General features: G+C 48.9%; 1 protein-coding gene across 1 annotated transcript; it reads right to left on the minus strand.

The window, feature by feature from the left end:
- Positions 1 to 157: 157 nt before the first annotated feature.
- Positions 158 to 21,810, minus strand: TTC1 (tetratricopeptide repeat domain 1). The gene is made up of 8 exons (XM_054288193.1): positions 21,771 to 21,810; positions 20,699 to 21,025; positions 11,613 to 11,673; positions 10,433 to 10,545; positions 10,202 to 10,238; positions 8,371 to 8,519; positions 6,399 to 6,453; positions 158 to 1,128 (listed from the first exon to the last, which is right to left on the minus strand). Exons 2-8 carry the CDS (start codon positions 21,014 to 21,016, stop codon positions 995 to 997), a joined length of 867 nt encoding a protein of 288 aa, XP_054144168.1. The 5' UTR covers positions 21,017 to 21,025; positions 21,771 to 21,810; the 3' UTR covers positions 158 to 994.
- Positions 21,811 to 25,622: the final 3,812 nt, after the last annotated feature.

Raw genomic sequence — 25,622 nt, forward strand, 5'->3', positions numbered from 1 at the left:
CTGCAGAATCTGCCTCCAATGTAAGCACTTCAGCACTGACAAACCCCAGGAAAGCAGGAATTACAAAAGGCACCTTCTCCAAAACCTGAATGAACCATCACAACAGAATATATAATTATATATACATATGTATTTATATTTATATTTGTATTATTTATGTCATGCCCTGGTTTGGGCTGGAAGGGACCTCAGAGGTCATCTCGTTCTGGAAACACTTCCAAGTCCTCAAGGTCCAGTTACTGTGGAGACCTTCTGCAATCAACTCCTGTGCATCCCCGCAACATGAATGGATCCCAGACAAGCACATTTCATTTGGAGGTACCTTTACAAGGTGTGCAGGTGGAGAGGGAGGCACAAAATGTCATTGCTGCCTTCAGAAAAATTAATACCCAGTAAGCAATCTGCTGGAAGGGTGGCATGAAGTTAAATGACAGCACTGCTGCAAGCAGGGCCAAAAACCCCAGTGCTTCCTGTGAGTGTCCTGCCAGGTGTTGTTTGTGGGACCTTCCACACCAAACCCCCCTTGGGGAGGGCTCAGCCCAGGCAAGAACCTCACAAGCCCGAGAGCAGAAGTACCAAGCCTTTATTGGAAGATCCATGGTTCCAGGGCAGAGCTGTGTCCAGGGGCCAGTCCCACCCAGCTGAGGGTGGGCCAGTGCTGCTGCTGGATCTCCCCATCCCCAGGACACCACCAGCCTCTGTCCCAGCCTTTGGGCTCCCCTGAGCTGCTGCTGCCAGCACCGAGTGGGCCAAACTGCCTCTTGGAAAAGCCAAACACCGCAAGGGAAGGGGAAAAATAAATAAAAAAAAGAATAAATCACACACTGGACACAGTTATCACTATGAGAAGTTGAATGAGTTGCTTTACATCCACATTGCAAATAATTTCACAAGCTGGGAAATGAGTTTGCTGAGTCTCCTCTTGCCCTGGGGGTGGAGGGTGTTGGTTTGCTGGATCCTGGCACGGGATGTGCAGAGCCACTCTGAATCCATGTTATCTGTTGTTGTTGGGGTTTTGGACAAAGTTGATGGAGTAGGAGCCAGTTGATGAATCCTGTTTGATCTGGAAGTTCTCTGTTGACAGGCCAAAGGGACGCAGCACCAAATTGCCCAGATCCTTTAGTTTGCCTGCAGTGACATTCCAAGAGAACACAGTGAGAGCTGAGCAGAGGAAAATCCCATGGAATTCCACCCAGCTACAGCCCAGCCCTGCTGATTTATCCAGCACAGGTAAATGCTGAGGAAATCTCTGCATTTTGTTAATATTTAGGCTCTTAGGAGAATCAAAAGTCACTGTTAAATATGCACAGAGTATGAGAGTTAATAAAGTCCTGTCAGTATAAGGATCACACATGACTCCTGATTCTGGAAAATGCTACAGCTGTAAGAGGGGAAGGACAACAAAAGGACATCCTTTAAAAAAATCCTATATAGAAATGACAGAATAGATAAAGTGAAACAGGAAGCAGAGGTAACAACTTCACTGCTGGCTGAACACAAACCCCTGGCATGACAATACAAAGGAAGAAGATGGCCAGTTTTCAAAGAAAAACATTCTTTTCCTCCTGGTTTCAATGTAGAACTGTAGATTTCCCAAAGGAAAAGCAGAAGTTTGGACAAGTTGAAGCCTTCTCAAGGTTTGCCTCTCCAGGCAAACCCCATCTCTCCAAAAGCTCCCACCTGCACTGATCCTCAGGGAATGGGTTTTGTTTTGCTGAGAGCTGAGTGTGACAACAGAAATTGCTGCCATGGAAAATCCACTGAGCAGCTGCAGCAGCCAAGGGCCTGGAACACCTGGGAATGCCACAGCTATTCCTGCCTGGAGAGGCTTGGAGTCCTGAGAACCCCCTGGCACTGTGCTCACCTCCCCTGGGCCTCTGGGGCAAGTGGAATCCTGGAATTTGGGATGGAAGGGACCTTAAAAATCATCTATTCCACCTCTGCCATGGGCAGGGACACGTCCCACTGTCCCAGGTCTCCCAGCCCCAGTGTCCAGCCTGGCCCTGGGCACTGCCAGGGATCCAGGGGCAGCCCCATCTGCTCTGGGCACCTGTGCCAGGGCCTGACACCCTCACAGGGAAGGATTTCTTCCCAGTATCCGGAAAAAGAAAACCCTGAGCCCACCAAAGCAAATGGCTGGGGAGACACAAATTTCCTTCAACTTGACTTTTTTAATGGGAATTCACAGATGAGGTGGTTCAGAGATGTGGCCAAAGTCAGTCCAGCAGCAGCTCAGGTAGGGTTAAACTCTTTGTACATCTTTATTATTTTTTTAAGGTACACCTGTTGAAGATGACATTCATCCCTTTATGCAGCACCCTGAAAGTATTTTGGCTATCAAAGCATTTCGGTAGCATCTGTCTGAGTAACATGAAGAGGTTTTTTTGAACTTCTGGACAAACATTTGGCCAGGGCTGAGCTTCGGGTCTGGGGTGAGCAGTGTCTCAGTGGAGAATCCTGCAGAATCTGGCATGGCTGGGGCCCCCCAGCCCTGCAGCTGGGCAGGAGAGCAGAGCCTGCCTGGCAGGACACTGGAGAGGTTTCTTCCAATTGCAGGGAGCTGGGTGCTCTTTTCCAAACCCATAAACACCCCCTGCAGCTGGAGCAGCTCCCCAGCACGGCAGGGCTTGGGGCTTTATGATAATTCCAGCAGCACATCCCAGCTCACCTTCCTGCTCTGTCCCTCCCTAGGCAGGCCATGGGGCAGCCACACTGAATGAATTGTTAATGAGGCAAAGAAAGCCTTGGCTCTTCCGGGCACTCCAGCCCGGAGCTGCTGCTGCTGTCCTGGCACGCACAGAGCCAGCATTGTAGAGAGCTCTGTCTCCTCCTCCCACAGCTCCTTTCAGCCCTAAATTGAGGGCTGTAGTGAACTGCAACCCCCTGCTAAAGAAAAGCTCCCTCACAGCCTGTGCTGGGAGGCAGGAAAAGGCACCACGTGGAGCTGGGACTCAGCTGCAGAGGCTGCCCAGCCTCCCCCACTCCCTGTCCCCAAGCAGGGTCACCCTCTCCTCCCTCTGCCCTTATTCTCACACATTTTGCTCTTTTTCTTTCAAACACACCCTGTTTATTTTCCACCTGCAACTCCAGCACATTCAGGTTTTTCACCAAAGCAAATATTCAGAGGTTAACAAGAAAACAGAACTGTAAAAATCAATTTAGGGCTCAGAAGTCTGTGATTCATTACTCACCTAAACTGCAATTCAACACCCTATTGAAAGAGGCAGATGCAGGAAAAGATTACTCACAATTTACATTAAGATGTAACAGCCAAAATTAATTGCTATTCAGTCTTTCTGGCAATAATTCTGGCTTAGTTGCTGGTGCTAATGTGAGGTTTGGAAGTTGAAAAGCTCCATCTTGCTTGTGTAAAGAATTCTTTTGGAGAAAAGACAAATTTCCTGATGAGGTCTCTTCTCTGTGTAACTTCTTGTATTACCAACAGTTTTAAGCAATTAAAAGAGCAAGGGTAAATCCTTCTCCCTTCCCTAAATGGTAAATGAGGACTGAACTGTAACTGTAATTTGGCTCTGATTTAACTACTTAAAATCACCTTGTGCAGGGTTGGGGTTTAGCAGCTCAGCTGCAAATACAACATAACTGTCAATAGGAAAAAAAAAAACCAAACCCAAACAAACCCCATAATTCTTTAGTCACAAAGCCTGATAAATGTCTTTGCTGATCTCAGGTAGCTGGAAAAATCTCTTTTGGGCTGGAAGGCCCAGGTGAGGAGCTCTGGCCCCCAGACTGCTAAAACCATTCCAAAGCTCCCCTGTCCTCACACCCTCTCTCCAAAGGAGTGCTCCCAGATATCACAATAATTATAAAAGTCTCTGAACAAGGCTGCAAATCGTTGGCCTTAAGGAGAGAAACACAAAACACCCCAGAGAATGGTCACTGTTCACACCCTCAGTCACGGGGGCAGAGGATGCTCAGAAGAAGGAAAAGCCTCTTGGATTTCACACCTCCTGCCCCAAGTCCAGCTCTCTGATGTGAGCTCAGGGCTCCCTTCACCCTGAGCAAGCTTCAGTGCCAAGGGGCTGATCAAACATGGCAAGAACTGAAATACAAATGTCAGCCCTGCAGAAGGGACACACAGCAGCAGAGGGCTCGGCCTGGCCACAAACCAGGATTCTTCTGGTGACATCAACCTCACAGTCACATGGGCCAGAAGGAAAATCCAGCCAGGAATGTGAGCTCTGGGTTATTTACACACAAGCACTGCACAGGGGGTTCAGCCTCTGACAGAAATGAGCTGCAGCCCTGGGAAACAGGAAGCACACTTGGGAAGGAGGAGGATGCACTCCGTTTATCTGGCTTTGTTTGTACACAGCCCCAGTTCCATGACAGTGGAGATGGCTGAGCAACCCAGGCCTTGCTTGAGTTGAAAGAATGAAAGCTCACCAAAACCAGGAGAGGCCAATTCACTGCCTGAGGATCAGCTCAAGATCCAAAGGAGCCAACGCACAGACTGGGACACTGCTCCTAATTTCAGTCTGGAGTCAGTGCTCCTGCTGCAGGCCTGGCCTGAACTATCAGGATGCCTCAGACTTGCTGTGCTGGAGCCCAAAAGTCTGGAATTCAACCCAGGCACCTGAGCTGGGAAGGCAGGAATGTCCCCCTGGCACTGCCCAAGCCCAGTCACCCAGCTCCAGCCACAGAGCCACGAGCCAGCTCCATCCTGGCAGTGGGAAATGCCATCAGGAAGGGTGGGAAAGTGGAAACAGCTTCAAACAGATTCACTGTACAACAAAACAATCCAAAGGAATCTCGGAACCACCACATTCCATCGAGTTTCTCTTCTCCCACACCTTCTAACTCCTATCAAGCCCCCCTCCAGGCTTTCCTGACCTCAGACAGAGCTGCAGCACTGTAAACCTTGGAAGTGTTTCCTTGCTCCATGGCATCCTCACTGCCTGCCCTAACAACAGCACACAGGGAGCCTTGGAACACTCAGGAGCAGGAGCTGCCCACATTCCTGACTTCATTTCAGGAGAATGTTTTATAGAAACCCCTCAGTTTGTGTGACAGCCACAGCCACCACTGCCACCATCATTGTCACTTAACCAGAGCTGTGACAACCCAACACACACGAGGCTGGGGATGAACACAGGTTCTGTGTTGTCCTACCCTGCTCTCAGTCTGGCTCCTTGAACTCCTTGTGTGACATCACTGAGAAGGGATTTCTCCCTCCAGAATCCCAGCAGAAACAGTCTCAGTGGTTCCCAAAAGCCCAGCCCAGATCTGAAATCTCAACTGCCACTTTTAAAGTATTAACACTGTTAACAGAAATCCCACCTAGTCTGACACCCAGGAAAAAAGCAGCAGTGCAGGGGCTGGATTTACTGTTCCAGTCAAATCCCTTGTGATTAGTGAGGCCCTTTGGAGTTCAGCAAAGATCAGGAATTATTTTCATATTACTTTGTGCTGAAACCCACCCCATGTCCTACCCATGGGCCTGATCCTTCCGGAGATTTTCTGCATTTGTCATTTATTTATAGCCCCACCACCCTTAACCTGCTTTATTTGGGGCTTGTTCTCAGCACAATGGGGGAAGCGGGCTCTGATCCTGTAAAGCTCTGCAAAGCCTCACTGACACTCTGCTAGGTCAGGGCAGAACAAAGCCAGAGCAAATCAGGGGCTGCAGAAAAGAAATTACAGAGAAACATCAGCATAAGCTGAAACAGTCTCTTCTTCCCAAATACACCAAAATCAGTGTGAAAGACAGGCTGAGTTGTTTAACCTGATTTTCTGCAGAGCAGCCAAACACTGCCTTAGGAATGGTAATTCCACTCCTGGTGCTCACCCTGGCTGGGTCCAATTCAGCCTCCAACCAAACAGCAATGAAATGCTGAATAAATCAAAGCAATGAAATGCTGAATAAATCAAGGCAAACACGAACACTTGGAGGTCTCTGGGCTGGAAGTGCTACAGAAAGAATCACATTTATTTCTTCAGCCCCCAGATCAAACATGCCCAGTTATTCCAGCTGGGGGAGTTCCTTTAGGCACAGGTTTAGTGAAAGCCCTGGTTTATCCCTTTCATGGGAATGTTTGCTTTGAGGGTTTATTTGCAGGGAGAAAGGGCTGAGCAGTTGGGCTGTGTCAAATCACCTTTCCCAGCTCTTACATACCAACATGAAATTGTTTTAGAAGGTTTTAAGTTTTCTTTCTTTAAATGAAATAATGGCCTTTTCTGCATGGGAGAATTCCTTGTCTCCAATTTACTGAAGGTGAAACCAAGCAATTGAGAACTACAAAGAAAGCAGGAGTTTTGTGTAACACTGAACAAATATTTCCTTTTAGATTTATCTCCTTTAAATTTTATACATGAGATTCTATTCATGCATTTTTTCCTAGTAGATTATGAAGGTTTTTATAGAAGTACATACTACTCACCCAACATTTCTTTCTTTAATTTTTCATTCCTCTCCTCAATTTGCTGTGGTAATCTCTGTGGAGAGAGAGGAAAACTGGAATCAGATCCCTGCTTTCACTAATGCTCCCATTTTAGACATCAGCAGTGACAGACACAAATCCTGGTGTGCAGCTCCAGAACACTGCTATATGCAGAGCCTCAGCACCTCCCACTCCAGGAATGCCTTATGGACACCCATTTTTATCTGGTGTCTGTGATACTCATCCCAAAGTACAGCTGCTTCTGGGAAATCTCTTCATCTGCCCTAAAATCCCTCAAAAACTGTGTGGAGGCTGAAATTCTCCCATCAGTTACACACCTGTGAAAACCCAACCATAACCACTGCTTCCATATAATGACACTTTCTGGGAAAGCAGCAACGGGGGTGATTTGAGCATAAACATGATAATCCAAACTGCTTAGTCTGGCATTGAAAAAGTCAAAAATAACTGAGGATTGCAATCAGAACCCCAGCTCTGCACTCCTGAAATATAAACAGTGCTCGAGTATTGGAGCAGGTACCAAATCGGGAATCAAAGAACTATTGTGCATTTCATATTTTAATCTGTCATTTAACAGGGTCATGACATTCCCTAGAGCAATGTGAGATCATTCCTGTGGGCAGGGAGGATGAAGATTTGCTCTAACTGTGAATGAAGCCCATTTGCAGATTTTCTTGAGGCATCATTTTCATTGCCAGTGAGGGGGAGAAGATCCTGTGATATTCCTGTAAGGCAGAGACACTTTTACCTGACAGCAGAGCAAGGCTTCTCAGCCTCCTCCAGGTCAGAGATGTAACCAGGTATGTGGAGTCAACAGCTGAAACTTGGGGGGTTTCATTATGAAATTTAGAGATTTATGATGAATATTTGAAAAGTGTAAAATGATACCTGTCAGGATTTCTTTAACAGGTTTTCAAGAAGGGAGTTTTAAGCTTCAGTCTCAATAGTTTGCTTCTTCCCTCAAATCTGACAAGGACCAGCTGAAGGAATGCCAGGGCAGGGCAATTTGAGGGCATTTTGTCCAAAGGGCTCTGCAGCCAAAGGCTCTGCCTGGCCAAGGAGCTCGGGGAGCAGGAGGGGGTGAACCCCACCCTCTGCACTGCCCAGGCACAGAAATCAGGAATAAACACTGAATAAATCTGAACTGGGCCTGAAGGAGCAGCAGCCCTGCTGGGGATTCCCTGCTGGGGCTGGGTGAGGGCTCTGCTGTGGCATCACCAGGGCACAGCCCCTGGGAGGAATCCTGGCTCTGGAGGGGCCCAGGGACAGTGCTGGGGTTCCAACCAGCCTGAACAGAACCAGCCAGCCCTGAGGCTCTGACTCAGAATCCTGGGCTATCCTCAGAGGGGAGAGAGCACCAGGATCATCCAGGCCAGCTCCTGGCCCTGCACAGACCCAACAGCCCCAGCCTGGCATCCCTGGAGCAGTGTCCAGACCCTGCTGGAGCTCTGGGCTGTGCCCATTCCCTGGGGAGCTGCTCCTGGCCCAGGGGAAGCCCCAGCCCAGCTCCAGGTCCTTCCTGGGAGCTCAGCTGTTTGATGGGGTCACCCCTCACCACCAACAGCACTCACACAGTTAAGCAGAATATTTTCTGCCATCAGTGCAACTGATCCAGTCCCCCAGGAAATCATTCCAGGCAAGGTTTCTTGCCTAATATGCCATAAAAGCTGTTCCTAATCTGTCACTTACAACAGCACAGTGTGGGGAAAAGGGGGGCACAATCACTGCTAATGATTTATTTTCCCAAATGGAGACTTAAAACAATTAAGCCTTTCAAGAAGATTTTTGTAACAACATATTCAGAGTGGGTTTAGAGACAAATCTGCAGGTGATGCACGTGAGTTTCTTTTTCCTTCTGAGGCAGAATCCATTGCAGGTTCACTGGTGTGAAGCTGAACCAAAATAATGAAAAATAAGTTAGGCCAAAGTTCACTGAAAGGCTTAAGCTTACCATGCAAGCTTCTCTGGCTTGATGAACTGAGGGGTCTTTTTCTAGGACTGCCTTATAATCTTCCAGAGCTTCATCTAATTTTTCTGTTTTTTCATAGAGTTCTGCTCTCCTCAGCAAAGCTCTGACATAGTGAGGGTCTAATTCCACAGCTGCAAAACAAAAGCAAAGCCCAGGATTGTACTTGAAATATTTCTCCAGCCCTCAAATGAATTCTCAAGTGTGTATTACATTTGTAAGTTGTCCTTAGAATGTAACTCAGGATCAAGCAGAGGCACAGCTTAAAGCTAAGCTGGAATTCAGGAGCAGCTGCCTGGGACAGTCTCATGATCATGTTTCATTTAATGTCCACAACCTCTCACAGATGGAAGTGATTTATGATCACAAAGCTTTAAATGTGCAATCCTATCCGTGCAGAGATTCTAAGTGATGCTACAGAAACTTTAAGGACCTGCAAGATATTTCAGTTTTTGTGTGTTTAGCAAGTGGCTATTATTAGATTGCAGCTAAAGTTAAACATCCCTCCAGACACACACAGCAGGGAAAATCAGCCTTGCCACGCTTATCTCAGTTCAAGTGGAGACAAACTCCAGGAGAATTTCTGGAGCTCTTCTGAATTTAATATCAAACAGTTCAGGTTGTGTTGGGAATGCACAAACAGTGATTTCAGCCCTGAGAGCTGGCAGAGGGGCATGTGAATCTCAGCTCTTCCTCCCCTCGCTCCCTTGGCAGCCAGGGCTCTTTGCAGTACAGTTCAGACTGAATGCTAAACTCAGCAGTCACCTCCACATGGTAATTCCTCAAGAATTCCTTCATCCATTTTCCACCACAGAAACAGGGAATGTGAAAGATTTTTCACCACAGAAAGAGCTCTGTCCATTTTATAATTCCCAGCTCATTAAAATGGTTCTGGGGACAATTAAATCTCAGATTATCCAGGTGAATATTCCAGTTTATCTTCTGGCAAGGACAAAGGCAATGGCACAGTCAGCAAGCTGCAGGTGACTGAATTGCTCTGCTGTGCTCCAGTCCCTGGGGAGTGTCAGGCCCTGGCAGCTGAAGTCTCCCTGCTCAAAGCACATTGATTTCCTCTGAGCCACTGCAAAATTCAAGGTGTTTTTCAGAAAGCAGCAGCTCCAAAACCAGGCAAAGCCCCAGCAAGAGAGGCCAGGGAGGATTTGGTACCTCCAGGAGCCCTTTCAGCAAGCACAGCTCCCATTTCTGTGCAGGCAGGGCTGGCACACAGCCACTGGATTAGTTCTCTGATTGGTAATTTGGATTTTTTCCCCAGCTGTCACAGGGAGTTTAACAAACACTCAAGGGTGGGTGAGTGGGTGGAAGCAATAAAGCAAAGCACAGCTGAACTGATTCCACCAGAAGGTGCAGAGACAGAACTGTGCAGGGCAGGAACAGGGGAACATAAGCCCTGGTGACAAAGCAAAAGCTGTGCAGGAAAGGGATTGGATAATGCTGTTAACTCTATAAAGCCTCAGAGTTCTTTGGAACCTGGGATTAAACAAGGATTTGGTGGGGATAGCAGGTGGAAGTGGGTTTGAAATCACAGGTGTGGCAAACAGTTTCCACAGAAAAGACTGTCCTCTTAAAAACAAGTACAAACTGCAGCCTTATGGTACAAGAGAATAGAAAGTACATTACTGCAGATAGGAAAGGCTTGACAGACATTTTACAAAATAAGTAATACAAATCAGGTGCTTTCTGTTCAGTTCTTTAAAGACCCTTATGCCCAAAATTACAGCTCTGCAGTAAAGGCACTAAATGACACAATTTATGTACAAAAATCTGGCACAAGGACAGCACAGAGAGGAAAAAGTACCTTTGGTGCAGTCACTCAGGGCAGCCTCTGTCTTGTCCTAGAACACAAAACAGTTTTGTTAGACTGAAGTCACATTTCTTCATGTCCCCAGCCCTGGAGGTGGCACTCGGTGCTCTGGGCTGGGGACAGGGTGGGGATGGGGCACAGCTGGGACTGGAGGGCTCTGCTCACTTCACGATTGCATTTGTGCCACACCAGTCCAGTGTGACACAGAATGAAAGCAGCACTGACCTGTTTCATTTTTGCAGCAGCTCTGTTGGAGAACAGAACAGCCCTGTCCTTCTGGAAGCAGGCTGGGCAGATCTGCAGGGCCTTGGTGTAGGACTCTTCTGCCTCTCCATAGTCTGCAGAGCAACAAAACCCAAACCAAACCCTTTATTTCAAACTCTGGACCCCATGGATGAGGCTCCTTTAGAAACAGTTCTCAGTATCTGCTGATATGACACAGAATCACTAGCTGCTCTCAAAGATCATTACTGAGTTCATAAATACAATTGATTCTTTTAGGATCTACTTCATTTTGCTAATAAAAGCAGGAATATACTGAGCTGAATGCACAAGTGCAGCAGGAGTGGATGTAATTCCCATCCCTGACATTGTTTCCTCTTTGAGCAGAGGTGGAATCCTTTGGCTGAAGTGCTGAAAGCTGTCACTGCACTGCTCAGAGCAGCTGCAGGGAGCTTTTATGGCCACATCAACTTCACCTGACTGAAGGATCAAGGAGAGGCCTGGGGTGAGACTCCAGCAACACTGCAGGGCTGTGGCTCTCCTGGGCTGAGCACTTCCCTCCTGCCCTCTGATGCCTTCCAGAGCATCCTGAGCTGTGCTCAATCATTGCAGAGCTGTGTTCCCTCAGGGCTCCATGAGGCACCTCCTGCCTGCTGCTCAGGGCACACAGATTCCCTGCCTGTGTCCTGCTGAGGGAGGCAGGCACTGCAATTCCTGTTTTCTCTGGGAATCCTCCACCCACAGCAGGTTCAATCAAAGGCAGGTGTCAAAACCACTTCCCCTCTTCTGTTTGTTCACTAAAATCGATGTATAAAGGTACAAGGCAGCTACAGAGCCCCAGATCTTGCATCAGTTCTAAGCACAACCATCAGCCCAACTCAGAGCCCCAGGGAAACCTTTTCTGATCAGTGAAGGAAACCCTGGCTCTTGGAAGGCAGTCCAAAATCCATGGTTTTCATGGGAATCCTGCTTTAGTATCCAAACCTTTGGATTTAAACACCTCTAAAGGAGCTCTGATAGCTCTGTCTCTTCTCTAGAGCTGGATGGAAAATGCAAGAGGTGATAAAATTCAACAAGGATGGTGTGAGGGCTTCATCAGAGCTTCCTGCAGCACCCCCACGATGGCTCAGTACTAATGTGGGATATCTAACACCCACAGGGTGTTCAGACATGACCAACCCACCTCCTTTCTTGAAGTGCTCGTTTCCTTTCTCCTTCAGCCCCGTGCTCTCCTTTCTTCTCTTCTACAAAAGGAAAGACAATGTCTCAGAGTATTCCACTGAAATGAGCAACTAGGTCAGCTGCAGCTCCAAATAAAGTATGGAAGGGAAGCAGAATGAAACAGAACCTGAAGAGTTTTAACTCTGCCAAGATCTGCTTGTAGACCCTGTGACATGAAATACTTTCTATATCCATGGAACACTGGAGTGTAACAGCAAGGCAATTAAAAAGCTCCACTCCACAGCCACCAGGATGCAGGGAGAGCATCCATGGAGAATTCCATGCTCTAAACCAACACATCAGCTTTTACTGGCTCTTTGCTTCTCCTTTCCAACTCCATTTAATTCACTCACTGCAGGTCAACCGTGCAGAATGTATTTTAAATGTAAAGTCTCACAAGTTTTGCTTGAAATAATTCCACCTCAGCAATTCTGGTTATTTTCAGAGATGCACAAGGAAAAGGTGCAGGCTGAGAAAGATTTCTGCCCTGAAATATTTCTTATGGGGAGTAAGAGAACCCCCAGAAGCAGGTTATTTGTGCAGTGAGAACTGCACGTGTGAGCAGAGCTGTGTTCTCAACCATGAACGTCCTGGCCCGAGGGGAGGCCAGGCTCAGGCTCCCAGGCTGTGACACACAGACCCAGGATGTCCCCGAGCCATCCCTGCCACCCCTGACAGTCCTGACACAAAGCAGGCAAGGGCAGGAACCCTCAGAGCTCAGGAGTGCACAAAAGCCAGCCTTGGAGCACTGGATTTCCTCCCAGCACACAAAGGGCTTCAATGGAGGTGTCTGTAAATGACAGATCACTGAGCAATTAAAAAGCCAACAGTAGGAAAAGGAGCAGTTTCCTTTCCTGCAGATTGTGTGAATCAAGGATTAATGCAATTATCAATATCACACAGAACATCTCCTTGGAAACAGCTAAATATAGTACAGAGTGTGGAGCACTGCAGCAGCTCCCAGCTATGCCAGGGAGCTGACAAACAGCTCAAACTCCCAGGCTCTCCCTCCTGCTCTTGTGCCTTTGGGGCTTGATTCCCCTGACCACTGGCACAGCTTGAGAACAGACCAGCCTCAGTGGGAGGACACTGAGCCATGGCACGAAATCCACAGCAGAATCTCACCTGAGCCCTCTGATACGTGCCCACACCATCACATTTGTTCCTACTGCCCATTACACAGCTCCTCCAATGGCCATCACTGCTCACATTTGAAAGAAACCCCACAAACACAGGGCACACAAACCGTGCCCCATTGCTCAGGAAGTGCCTTTGCCCAGGGAGGGCTGACAAACCCCAAACCCTTCCACAGCACCCCAAGGGACACACTTGGTGCTTTCTAAACATGAACACACAAATTCCACGCTCCAGGCTGCATGAAAATCCCAAATCTCTGTGTAATGCACAGCTCTGCTGCTCAGCACAGGGAATGGGGAACTGCTACACCTCCGTTTTCCTGGGAGCAGACAGAAATTCCTGCCTGGACCCCACAAAGAGGCATTTTAAATATTCTGCAGGGCACAAAGGGTGACAACCATGCCAAGCTGTCGTGGCACTGAACAAAGCAGCCCCATGTGAGCACAGGGCAGGCTGAGATGGGGATCCTGCTGGAAAGATCTGCACAGATGCCCTCGGTGAGGGGAAGGGCTGCCTGAAACACAAACCCCACTGACTTCATTGCTCATGACCTATTTAGAAGTGGCCTTTCAGTGCCACGAGCACTCTCTGCTGCACAGGGCTCAGTTACAGCTCCACAAGAATGAAAGGATTTTTATCATCAACACAACTACAGCATGCTCACAGCAGTCCTGAGGCAGAAACCCTGCAGTCAAGGGATCTGGATGAAAAGTTTCACCTGCATTATCAATATTTTGTTTCATTTTATCCAAATTAATTTACAATATGACATGTTTACCCTAATTATACATTAAATGCTAATATAAAAAGTGATTTGCAGCAAGAAAGCTCCAGAAGAATAAGCTTTATACTAAAAAAGGAGGAAAAGGAAAAAGAACAAAGCAACAAAGCAGCACTTTTAAGAGCTCTGTGTATGATTTTGTAATTTATTCTGCTCCCTGCAAAGCAGCAATGGGTCAAAACTTGCATTTCTGTGAGAGCCTGACCAACATTTTCAACAGATCCCTGGTTTAAGGGTTTCACTTCCAAACTGAGTGGCCAAAGTATTTTTAAAAAGGAGAAGTCTGCAGGGAACCTCCTGCACATTGATGGGTTTGCATTTCAGGTACCACTGACCAAGAAGCAACATCTCAAAGCCAATTCCTCTGGCTTTTCCACAAAATGTGAGAGCATGAAAAATGGATGAGCCCCTCAATGCTGAAGGCACTGCCCTGCAAAGCAGGCTGGGTGTGAAAGAAATGCATTATTTATTCCTCATCCAGACATTCCTGGAACAGAAATTCCTAGCACAGAACAACTCCCAGGATTTCCATTTCAGCTGCAGGGAGGAGAAGCTGCTCAGATCCAGGGAAAGCCCCAAAGCACTCCAGCCCTGCCCTGGGGAATGCCCAGCAGATTTGGGATGGATCAGTCCCGAGGGACGTGCACAGTGTGCCCCCAACACCCAGGAGCTGCCATCCCTCCCTGGCAGGGAATGAGGGCAGCCTGAGTCCCAGATTCCCAGGAAAAGCCATCCTGGCCTGCTCCTGCCCCACGGCTGCTCACACACAGCCCTGCAGGCAGCCACAGCTCCCCAGGGAAGCATTTTCTGCTCTTCAGTGGCAGCAAAATCTGAAGGTTTGGGGTTTTTGTGAATTTTAGTAATGCAAAGATGACAAATTGCATGGCAGGCACTGACTGTGATGTGGTTTAAATATTTTTTTGAAGTTCAGAAGAAATAACTGAATGTAACTGGTGATGACTCTTAGGGGATCTGATTAGAAATGTTTAAATTTGGATACTGAATTCCAATCCCATACTCAGAAAAAAATCAGTATTTAACCCAAACGTGCCTGGCAAAGCCAGGGCTGCTGGCGATGATCTCAGGTCATGACAAGGGACAGCCTGGCCTCGTGACAATAAAGCACAAACCTAAATCCCACACAGCCCCTGCACCTCAGCTGCTCTGCCAAAGCACTCAGGGTTAACAAGAAAAGCATGATATGAAATAGAATTTTATAGAATTTATTTATAACTGTATAATTATAAATAAATTTTATTTGGATATTAAATAATTTTTTTATAACAATAATAAAAGCATTAACCTATTAGAAAAGACAGCAACCTACATATTTCCTGTTTCCTTGGGAAGTGAGCAATGCAGCAGAAGGTGCTGGAAGTGAAATCCCTGAGCAGGCAGTGGGAGCCTCAGTTTGTGACACTGCCCCCACCATTTCCTCTGGCTGCTGCTGTGCTGGGACTGATCCCTCGATTTCCCTTTGCTGGGAACTGCTCCTGGCTCCAGTTCTGCAGAGGTTCCACTTCCAGCGAGCCTGCCCCTCAGTCCCTTGGGGAGTTCACCCAAACCGGGGACATTGAATTGCTGCGGTTCAGAGGGGGCACAGGAATTTGAAACAGACCAGCAATGCATTTTTCAGCTGCCAGCCCCACTGCTCAGTCCCTCATTAGCAGCTGTCTGCTTCCCCCTGCAGTTTTGGGAAGCTACTGCTCTGTCCTGCATCCCAGGCTCTGGATCTCAGTTTAAGGTTGGAGTCACCCCAAAGCTGCCCTTGGGAGGTGCCAGGGCAGCGGCAGGGACGGACCTGGCCTGGCCCCGCTCCCTGGGACTCCATGGGAAAGAACTCTGCTCCTTCTTCTGCCAAATCCCCAGATGGAATTGGAAGCAGCAGTGCCAGAGCAGGGAAGGTCAGAGCCCTCGCTGGCAGCCCCAGTTAAGCCCAGCCTCAGAGTGGCCTTGCTGGGTGACAGGAGTGCCACCGATGCTGCTGGGTGACAGGAGTGCCACCGATGCTGCTGGGTGACAGGAGTGCCACCGATCCTGCTGGGCGACAGGAGTGCCACCGATGCTGCTGGGCGACAGGAGTGCCACCGATCCTGCTGGGTGACAGGAGTGCCACCGATCCTGCTGGGTGACCAGAGTGCCACCGATCCTGCTGGGCGACAGGAGTGCCACCGATCCTGCTGGGTGACAGGAGTGCCACCGATGCTGCTGGGTGACAGGATTGCCACCGATCCTGCTGGGTGACCAGAGTGCCACCGATCCTGCTGGGTGACAGGAGTGCCACCGATCCTGCTGGGTGACCAGAGTGCCACCGATCCTGCTGGGTGACAGGAGTGCCACCGATCCTGCTGGGTGACCAGAGTGCCACCGATCCTGCTGGGTGACAGGAGTGCCACCGATGCTGCTGGGTGACAAGAGTGCCACCGATCCTGCTGGGCGACAGGAGTGCCACCGATCCTGCTGGGTGACAGGAGTGCCACCGATGCTGCTGGGTGACAGGAGTGCCACCGATGCTGCTGGGTGACAAGAGTGCCACCGATCCTGCTGGGTGACCAGAGTGCCACCGATCCTGCTGGGTGACCGGAGTGCCACCGATCCTGCTGGGCGACAGGAGTGCCACCGATCCTGCTGGGTGACAAGAGTGCCACCGATCCTGCTGGGTGACAGGAGTGCCACCGATGCTGCTGGGTGACAGGAGTGCCACCGATCCTGCTGGGTGACAGGAGTGCCACCGATCCTGCTGGGTGACCAGAGTGCCACCGATCCTGCTGGGTGACCGGAGTGCCACCGATCCTGCTGGGTGACAGGAGTGCCACCGATCCTGCTGGGTGACAAGAGTGCCACCGATCCTGCTGGGTGACCAGAGTGCCACTGATCCTGCTGGGTGACAGGAGTGCCACCGATCCTGCTGGGTGACCAGAGTGCCACTGATCCTGCTGGGTGACCAGAGTGCCACTGATCCTGCTGGGTGACCAGAGTGCCACCGATCCCTTTGTGCAGGGACAGGAGCTGCCCACAAACCCATCAGCAGCAGGGCAAGGCCTGGATGTGACAGCAGCACTCCCTGCACAGAAATGCACAACTGAACACAGGACCCAGATCAGACGGCAGCACTCAAAGGGACATGAAGGGAGAATTTTCCCTCTTCCTAATAAATTGTCACTCAGCAAAAGAGTTTTGTTTGTTTAAAACTCAAAGAATTATAAATCACACGGGGAGATTCTAATGCCAGCTTTTATTAAATTCTTCTCAGCAGCTCTTGCAATTAATGACTCCAGCAGATCCAGATTACTGCTCAAATGTTCTTCTCCAGGCTTTAACTCACAACATGTGACAGGATGTTTTATTCTATACAGAAGCTTCCCCTTATGGAAACAATGGGATCAACCCAAAGGCCCAGGGGGAAAGGAAGGGTGAGGAGGGGGCAGCTTAAAGGAAATGTCTTCACTAAGCCAATGTTCTCTAACATATCCTACAGCCTGCAGAAACAGGGGGGTTCAAAAAAGGAAATTTTCTGTTTAGCCCAGCAAGAACCTCAGGCATCAGTCAAAAATCCCATTTCTTAAATTCAGTTCTATCACATTCTTACAGAGCTGTTCACAAGAGACTCAAGAGTCTCCTCTTGCTTGTGTTGCTGCCCATTCCTGCTGTCAGAACAGGAATTGTGATCCAGCCAGCTGCAGGGCACAGGGAGAGGCCAGAGAAGGAACTGCTCAGGAGAATATTGGGTATTTATTGAGTGTCTCACAGAACACAGGCTTCCAAACCCAAAATGAGAGGCCAGGTGCTGAAGTCCTTGCCACAGGACAGGAGAGCACCTGCCAGGATGGAGGAGCTGAGGGACTGGGAGTCCTGCTCTGGATACACTCCTCGTGAAAGGGTGCCCTGAGAGCGGGGCTAACAGTGACCCTGCAACAGCTGCTGGGTGTCCTCAGATTCACTGTGCAGAGCAGCCCCATGCCAAAGCCATCCCTGTCACTGACAAGCAGCCAGAAAAATCTGCTTGGAATGCATCAAAAGCAATTTGCTGCTCAGTGCCCCTGCTGAGGCAGCAGCAGCAGCCTTGTGAAACAACAACCAAACCCTGCAAAGGTGAATTTCAATCCTTAAAAAGCTCAGAGGTGCAAGCCCAGGCAAGGAACCAGGCTGTGGTTTTGAGAACTTCTTACAGGTTTGTGTCTCAATATCCCTGCAAGTTCTTATTTTGCTTCTCTGTGTGCAGAAGATTTCTCAGGGTATCCCTGCTGTCTCCCTGGAAGGAATCCTGCTGCTTAACATCAGAATCTCCCTGTGTGGGGCTCTTGAAATGTAATTAGAGAAAACACACAATCCCCAATCCCTCCCTCTCCTTGCCTCTGAGCTGCAGAGCCTCTGCACAGGTGAGTGTTTACTCTGAGCTGCTGCGACCTGGAACACCCAGAGCCAGGCCAGGATCTGCCTTTGCATCTCCAGAATCAATCAGAGGCTTTTCCTACAGCCCTTCACTGAACACCACCCCACAGAGCCCATTCATTCCAGCTGCTGAACACAGCAGTGGGGTTTGGAACAAAACCCCAAGCTCAGGAGGTGTAACTGCATAAACTTGGCTGGGGCAGGGCTCACACCCAGCTCTCCTTGTGCCCTGAGCCCACAGTTTGTGGCTGCTGCTGCAGCACCAGCTCCTGGGGAGGTTTTGTGCTTTAGACAGGCAGCCAAATCAGATCCATCTCCCCAGGTGCCAGTCCCAGGCTGCTGTTTGATGTCTGCTTCACCAGCACTGCCCTGCATCCCAAAATCCAGCCTGATTTCCCTTGAGCCACTCCCTCAGAGCTGCACTGCCCCTGAGGGCACACCATGACCCAGCACTGCTGAGAGGCTGCTCCCCACCTCAGCAGCCAAAAACCACTCCTGACTATTTCTGTCTCATTTGCTGCAGCTGCAATAAAAATAAATAAAAAATCACATTGTCCTTCTCAAAAAAACAACCTTTTGAGTCATTGGAAGGAGGCTGTAAGGGTTTTAAAAAGCTCTCAGTAAATGAATGTACAGCACTGTTTTCAGCCTGGGACTGCAGGACTTTTCCTTAAAAGCTGCAGCATTTAACAGAAACTTTTATAATCAGAATATACAGAATGTTGCGCTTTGAAAAATAAATTCATGGCCATCAGTAGCAAGTACAAGGAGCAGAGCTGGAGCAGCAACTGAGGAGTGACCTGGCCAGGGGGAGATGATGGAAGGGGCCACTCCAGTGGCTGTCACAACTGCCTGAGCTCCTGGTTCTGCTCTGCATTCACACTTCTGCAGCTCTGCTTGTATCACACCAGCAATCCTTTGCTAGAGAATAAAACTACACCTGAAAACCTGCAAGATCCAGAAATCTCTCAGAGGAACATAAAAAGCTGCTGGTGCAGTACTTGTGGTGCTGGTGAGAGACAGAATCCCTCAGTTTGGGTGGCTGAAATCACAAACCACCCTGAAGGGCAGAATTGCTCAACACCACTGGAAATAAACCTGCAGGGAGATGAGAGCTCAGCTGCCCCCAGCCTTTCTCTGAGGAAACCTTCCCAGTTTGAAGAGTTGTTGTTTTGCACTGCCATAGCCCCTTTGTGGAGTTCCACAAAGCTGAGTGCCAAGACTCAACATTCCCAATTATTTTGGTCATTTGACAGCAGGCAAAGATCCATGTGCAAAATGAGATGATTATCTAAAAATACACCCAAACCAGGAAGAGCAGGAAAACCAACCCAGCCAATTGCCAGGCTTGCTGCTCTTCTCAGAGTTCAGTTCCAGAACAATTTCTCCCCAGTTTTCAGCAGTTTCTCTGTGAAGCTCTGGAGTCCCAGGCAGGTGACTCATGCTGACAGTGCTCCTCACTGGACAGGAATAAACACAAGGAGGAAGAAGGGACTGCTCACTCCCACTGGAAAAAACCCAAGGGCAATGAAATGATGTTTGTGTGTGAGGAGGTCAAGGAAGGATTTTTGCCCTCTGCTCAGCACCTGAGAGATGCATTTGGAGAATGCCCTGTTTTGGGTAAAAACCAAATCAAACAAATCAAACAAACAAATCAAACAAACTCCTTCCTACAGCAGCAACAACAAGACCCTGACTTCCCACAGGGACTCCAGGATGCTCAGGGCTCTGCAATAAAGGAAATTCTAATTAAACACAGGACAAAAGTTTCCAGGGTAGTTTAAAAGCAGCACAGGGAGCCAGAGGGGCTGTGCCAGAGATGCCCCTGGCTCTGGGCAGGGGCTTGCACTAAAATCCTCGAAGGATGGCCCAGAACACCTCCTGACGCTGCCACTGCCATTCTTCACTGCTGAATTACAACTGGCAGCATCACTCTGCCCAGTCAGAGCCCAATCTGAGATCCAAAGGGATTCCAGCAGCTCCAGCACACACCAGAAGCACTTTCAGTCTCACTCCTACTCCAAGGGGACTCTGCCCAATGCTGTCCTTCCCCAGTATTGCTTTTCCCCCTCAAGGAAATTCTATATTTACACAAGATTGGTTCCACAGATGAGAAACTGCATTTGTCTGTTCCCTGCTGCAGGATGAGCTTGTCCAATGTGACAGCAGTGAAATCAAACTCACAGATTTAATGTGGATTTGTTTGATTAAAGCCCAAATAACCCACAGGGATCTATGCTCTCTGGATTCCCATAACCAACCCTTCAGGGAAACCATCCTGGAATCTGCTGAGTTTTGGAGAGGCACCTTGCAGGCACTCAGGGGAAACCAAGGGATGCACAGGCAGGGACAGCAGCAACAGGGGGAGTTTTGGTGCTGAAATTACCAATTTCTGAGTTTTGGTGCTGAAATTACCAATTTCTGAGTCACAGCCACCCCACCCACAGCTCAGGCACACAAAGCCTGCCCTGGAACAGGAGTGAGAGCAGCAAGGAAAGGCACAAACATTAGTTACCTAAAAGAGGGAATTCAGAACAGTCAAACTCAAGAGCTTTAAAAGTGCCTCTGTGTCAGAACAATCCAAACATTGACTGCACACACACCACTGCACACCTGCACTGACTGCATACAGATAATTTCATACCAACACTGACTGCACACAGATATTTCACACCTGCACACAGATCACTGCACACCTGCACACAGATATTTCACACCAGCACTGTGCTCTGCATTACCTGTTTCTCCTCCTCTGGCATATCTTTCTCTAGTTCTAGCAAGTATTCTTCCTCTAGCTCTGTCTGCTTCCTGGGGCTACTCCCGTCCTCCTGAGTGCTCCCTTCATCATCCAGCACAGCTCCCTTGGCCCCAAAGGAGTCGTGACAGTCATGGAAGCACTCCTCTGAGGGATCCTGGCCCGGGGAGGGGGCACAGCCCCTGCCCAGGCTCGGGGGGTGCTGGCCATCCCTGGGGGCAGTCTCTGGAGCCTTCTCATCCGACAGCTTCAGGTGATTCAGTGACTCCTCAAGCGGGCTTGCAGCTTTAAATTCTTCCATGCTGGGCTCCTGGCAGGGGTTGTGGCAGTGAGAAAGGAGTGACGCTCAATAATCATCATTAACAGACTCATTAGCAACCAAATCCCAGCACCGGGGGGTGAGGCTGGAGGGGAGCACAGGGGTCACTGGGGCATTCCCAAACACGGGGCTCAGGGGGTCTGTGTGGCTCTGGAACACCCCGGAGGAGACCCCAGCCCCTGTCTGGGCTCTGCTCAGGGCGGTTCTGCCTCCTGGGCAGGGAATGGCTGGGCTCAGCCCCTGCCCGGGGCTCTGCTGGGCCTGCAGCAGAGCTGGCCCTGCTCTGCCCCCTCCCCTGCATATTTATACACACCTACATGTACTTAATGATTGAATTTATCTTATCCGCATTTACAAATCTTTAAAGTGCTCTCGACATCCCTAAGGGAAACTCGGATCTCTCGAGGCGGGGGAAACTTCCCCGGATTCCATGTCCCGTGCAGGGACACGGGGCCAGGGCACTGCGGGAACTGCCGAGCTCGGATCCCGGGACCGGCACGGCACGGCCCAGCCCGGCACGGCCCCGCGGGCCCGGTCCCGCACCCCGGCCCCGGCACGGCTGGCCCAGCGCGGCCCCTCCAGCCCCAGCACGACCCCCGGGGCGCCGTGCCCGGCCCGCAGCGCCCGCCCCGCGCTGCTCGGAGCGGAGGGGACGGTGCAGACCGGGACCATCACCCCCGGCCCCGCCGGGTCCCCCCGGGCCGGACCGGACCCCGAGCCCCGGGCCCGCACTCACCTGCGCCAGCCGCACTTCCGGCTTCCGGCTTCCGCCACGCCCCCGGCACGAGGGAACCACTTCCGGCAGCGACAGCCAATGGGCGATGGGGCTCGCGCGAGGCATGCCGGGAACTGTAGTTCTCCGCTGTGACGTCAGGGAGCGCAGGTGAGAACAGGTGAGGGAGAGCAGAGGCTTTTTGCCATGAATATTTCATGTTTGCACAGCTCAGGAATATTTGGGTTTTCCCCTGAACTTTGGGATGAGGCTCCTCTTGCTCAGCCTCACACCCCATTCTGGTTTTGTACAACATTAAAGTGTTAAAGGGATTCCAAATGTGAGCCCAAAAGGAGGCTTGAACTGTGCCAGGAGATGGAACAACACCCTTGGGTAAAACCAGCCACAAACTCTGGAGGTTTTGCACTTGACTGGTTCTTTAGAAATTCCTAAAAACTGCTGCCTACAGCAGAAGATTCAACAAGAACCAGGTGATAATTTGAATTGATAAACCCCAGCAATCTGGGAATACTTTCTCATTATTATCTATTACAGAAATTATATATTATAGAAATTCCTAAAAACTGCTGCCTACAGCAGAAGATTCAACAAGAACCAGGTGACAATTGGAATTGATAAACCCCAGTAATCAGGAAAGACCTTCTCATTTTATATATCATAATAATATAATTATAATAATATATTTATAAATATATTATAGATTATAATATTATACCTTCTCATATTATGTGTTATAGGAATTATATATTCTCGAAATTCCTAAATACTGCTGCTTACAGCAGAAGATTCAACACGAGCCAGGTGATAATTGGAATTGATAAACCCCAGCAATCTGGAAATACCTTCTCATTATTATATATTATAGAAATTATATATTATAGAAGTAATATATTATAGAAATTTCTAAATACTGCTGCCCACAGCAGAAGGTTCAACATGAGCAAGGTGATAATTCGAATTGATAAAACCCCAGAATTTGGAAAATACCTTTTCATTTTTTATTATAATTACTATTATCATTATTTCTAATTACTGAAGGCGGGATCCCCACCTCCCCGCTGCCCCAGGGGGAAGCCCTCTATTGGAGAGGCTGCATTAAAGCCGTGTCAAGCCCGGGGAATGCGGAGCACCGCGGGATTTGTGCCTCTCCCGGCGCAGCAGCCCGCAGGTGGCGGTGTTGGATTGTCCGAGCCGGGTCCCCGCTCGGTGCCAGGAGCTCCCCGGGTCCGGCAGGGCTGGGCTGGACCCTGAGCCCCTCCGGAGAGGGACAAACATTGCACAACCGCCCCAGGCTCCCGGCCACGTGTTACATTCACTCCTCTGGACAGCTTTTTTTGATCTTCACAGTGAAGAAACCAAAGCTGGACAAATCAAATCAAGGAAAGGAAAAATAATTTCCATTTTCTGGAGGTCACAGAAAGTTCAGGTTCTTCACCAGAATTAAACATTTGCACACAAGTCTCAGTGGAATCAAATGGTTGTGCTTCCCAAAGAACATTTTGAAAGGAAATTGTGAAATAGGCAATTAAAGGCTATTTAATCACAACTATAAATTAAAGTTTTACTACATCTGCTTTTTAGGCTGACTTGTTGGAGGAACAGTGATGTATTCTTATTAATTTGGAATATCCATTCTCTTTTTCTCTGTTTCTTGGCTGGAGTGCCATAAAGACTATGGGAATTGCTAGACAGGGAGCATGTTCTTCACAGCTCAAGCCAATGTGTTCTGTTGTAAGAAATTCCCACTAACAGCCCCAGATTTCCTTTCCCTGTCTCCTTCCACTTTTGTGGCACTGGAATTTTGGCTATTCTGGGAAAAAGCCACCTCATAGATCAGATCTGAGTAAAAATGCAATGTAATTTTCTGCTTTAACCCAGGCAGGAGAGCAGAGGGGTGCAGGGGGAGCTGTCCCTGTCACAGTGACATCAAATGGCATCACAGCCCTGTTTTCTCCCCTGGGACACTGGGTTTATCCCCTCAGATTAATTAAAACCCAAGCAGACAAGCCTGGTTTATCCCCTCAGTTTAGTTCCAATCCAAATCAGACAAACCTGGTTTATCCCCTCACTTTAATTCAAACCCAGGCAGACAAACCTGGTTTATCTCCTCAGTTTAATTCACACCCAAGCAGGTAAACCTGGTTTACCCCCTCAGTTTAATTCACACCAGGCAGACAAACCTGTTGTCCTGGGGTTGTTAGATCTGGTGGTGGAACTGCAGCCTTGCATTCCCCAAAAACCACGGTGGGTGCAAACATTTCATGGACCCAGGGTGGTGTGTGTCCCCACTCTGAGTGTTTCTCTCTGCCTCCCCAGGTGCAGAGCTGTCTGTGGGCTCCGTTCCTGCCCTCTGGGATGCGGAGCCAGGGAGGAGCTGGGAGAAGCTGAGCAACCCCTGTGGAGTGAATCCAGCCAGAATCCCTGTATTCCCTGGGGATGAGCTGCTCAGTGTGTGTGGGATGAGGACACTGCATGTGAGCACACCCACAATTCCATCCCATAACTGCTGGGATTATCTCCTGTGCTGGGCATTTTTCTGCTCGTTTGTCTGAGGTGAAAGTCAAGCACACAAGCTGAGAGCACAGAGCTCAGCTGCTGAATTCAAAGTTGCTACTCTGACATTTTCCAGACTGGAACTGTACTTTGTAATACCAATGTCCTCTCTCTCCTCTCTCCATCACATTTGTAAAGATAATGGGAAGCTGCATTTCCAAAGAGCCAAGGATGCAGGATGCTCTCCAGCTCCAGCCTCATTCAGCTGGATTGATTTTAGCAAAACTCTTCTCACAACTGAGCAGCGCATTGAGAGCTGAGTGCACTGAAGTCTAATGGGTTTAATTTCTGTGCAGCTGGGCTGTGACAAAGCTCCTGAGCCATTCCAGCTGTGCCTCTGCACTGAGTGGCTCTGGAGCAGCCCCTCCTCAGCAGCTTAACCTGGGAAATTCAGTGTTTTATGAACACCTTGGGTGTTAAATGGCAGCAATTAATTTAGAGAGGCAAATCTGTTTGCCCACAGAGTGGGTTCATCAGACGGTCTGTGAATGAGCATAAAATGATGCCACCATGTGCCACTGCATGCTCTGCTTGGCAAACCCAGTTTGGCTGTAATAAAAAATGGGCTTGTCCCACAAGGCCTTATGATTGTGCCCTGGCCCAAATAGTTTTTCCTTTAAAGGAAAACATTGCATCAAAAGAAGGACTAACATAAGGAAAAGGGTGATTTGTACAGCCTCATTTGGGCTGGCTTTGCCTGGTGGAGGTTGTGAAAGATTCCAGTATTCAGAATAGATCTCCTCTGGACAAGTCAGGTGGCCTTGCTAAAGTTTCATATTTTAAGGGGGCATAGCAGACTTTGTCCTCTGTAATCTTTGTAGTCCCTCCTTAAGATCCATGTGGAGTTTTCCCCCAATTTTCAAACTGTCAAAGAGATCCTGGTGAAGGAACTCCTGTAACTAATTCCTGATGGAAGAGTTATGTGTCTTGGTGATGAGGGAAGCCACAATGGCAAATTTAGTGGCTGTGAATGTTTTATTTTGTAGTGAGAATCCTGATGAGGGATGGTGGCTGAATTCCATCCCTACAGTAACAGGAACAAGTGTTTCAATTGTTGAGAAATGACTTTAATCACTGTTTTCCATCTGTAAAGTGCAAGTGTACAGCAATGTATGGAACAATTGGGAATTATGGGCACAGCCAAGGACAACCTGGAGAGGAATGAACTCAGTGCATTCCTAATTGCTCCATCCATCCATCCATCCATCCATCCATCCATCCATCATCCATCCATCCATCCATCCATCCATCCATCCATCATCCATCCATCATCCATCCATCCATCCATCCATGGATCCATCC

The sequence above is a fragment of the Melozone crissalis genome, unplaced genomic scaffold (assembly GCF_028551555.1).
Source record: "Melozone crissalis strain CALT ecotype California unplaced genomic scaffold, PUWL_Pcris_2 ptg000061l_1, whole genome shotgun sequence".
In the NCBI taxonomy this organism is placed as follows: Eukaryota; Metazoa; Chordata; class Aves; order Passeriformes; family Passerellidae; genus Melozone; species Melozone crissalis.

What these genes read in the sequence shown, in the direction of transcription:
- TTC1 (XM_054288193.1), bottom strand. Translation starts at nt 21,016, where the DNA reads ATGGAAGAATTTAAAGCTGCAAGCCCGCTTGAGGAGTCACTGAATCAC. An exon ending in CCTGAGTGACTGCACCAAAG is followed by an intron (nt 8,520 to 10,201) that starts GTACTTTTTCCT and finishes TTTGTTTTGCAG; the next exon opens with CTGTGGAATTAGACCCTCAC. An exon ending in AAGCCAGAGAAGCTTGCATG is followed by an intron (nt 6,454 to 8,370) that starts GTAAGCTTAAGC and finishes CTCTCTCCACAG; the next exon opens with AGATTACCACAGCAAATTGA.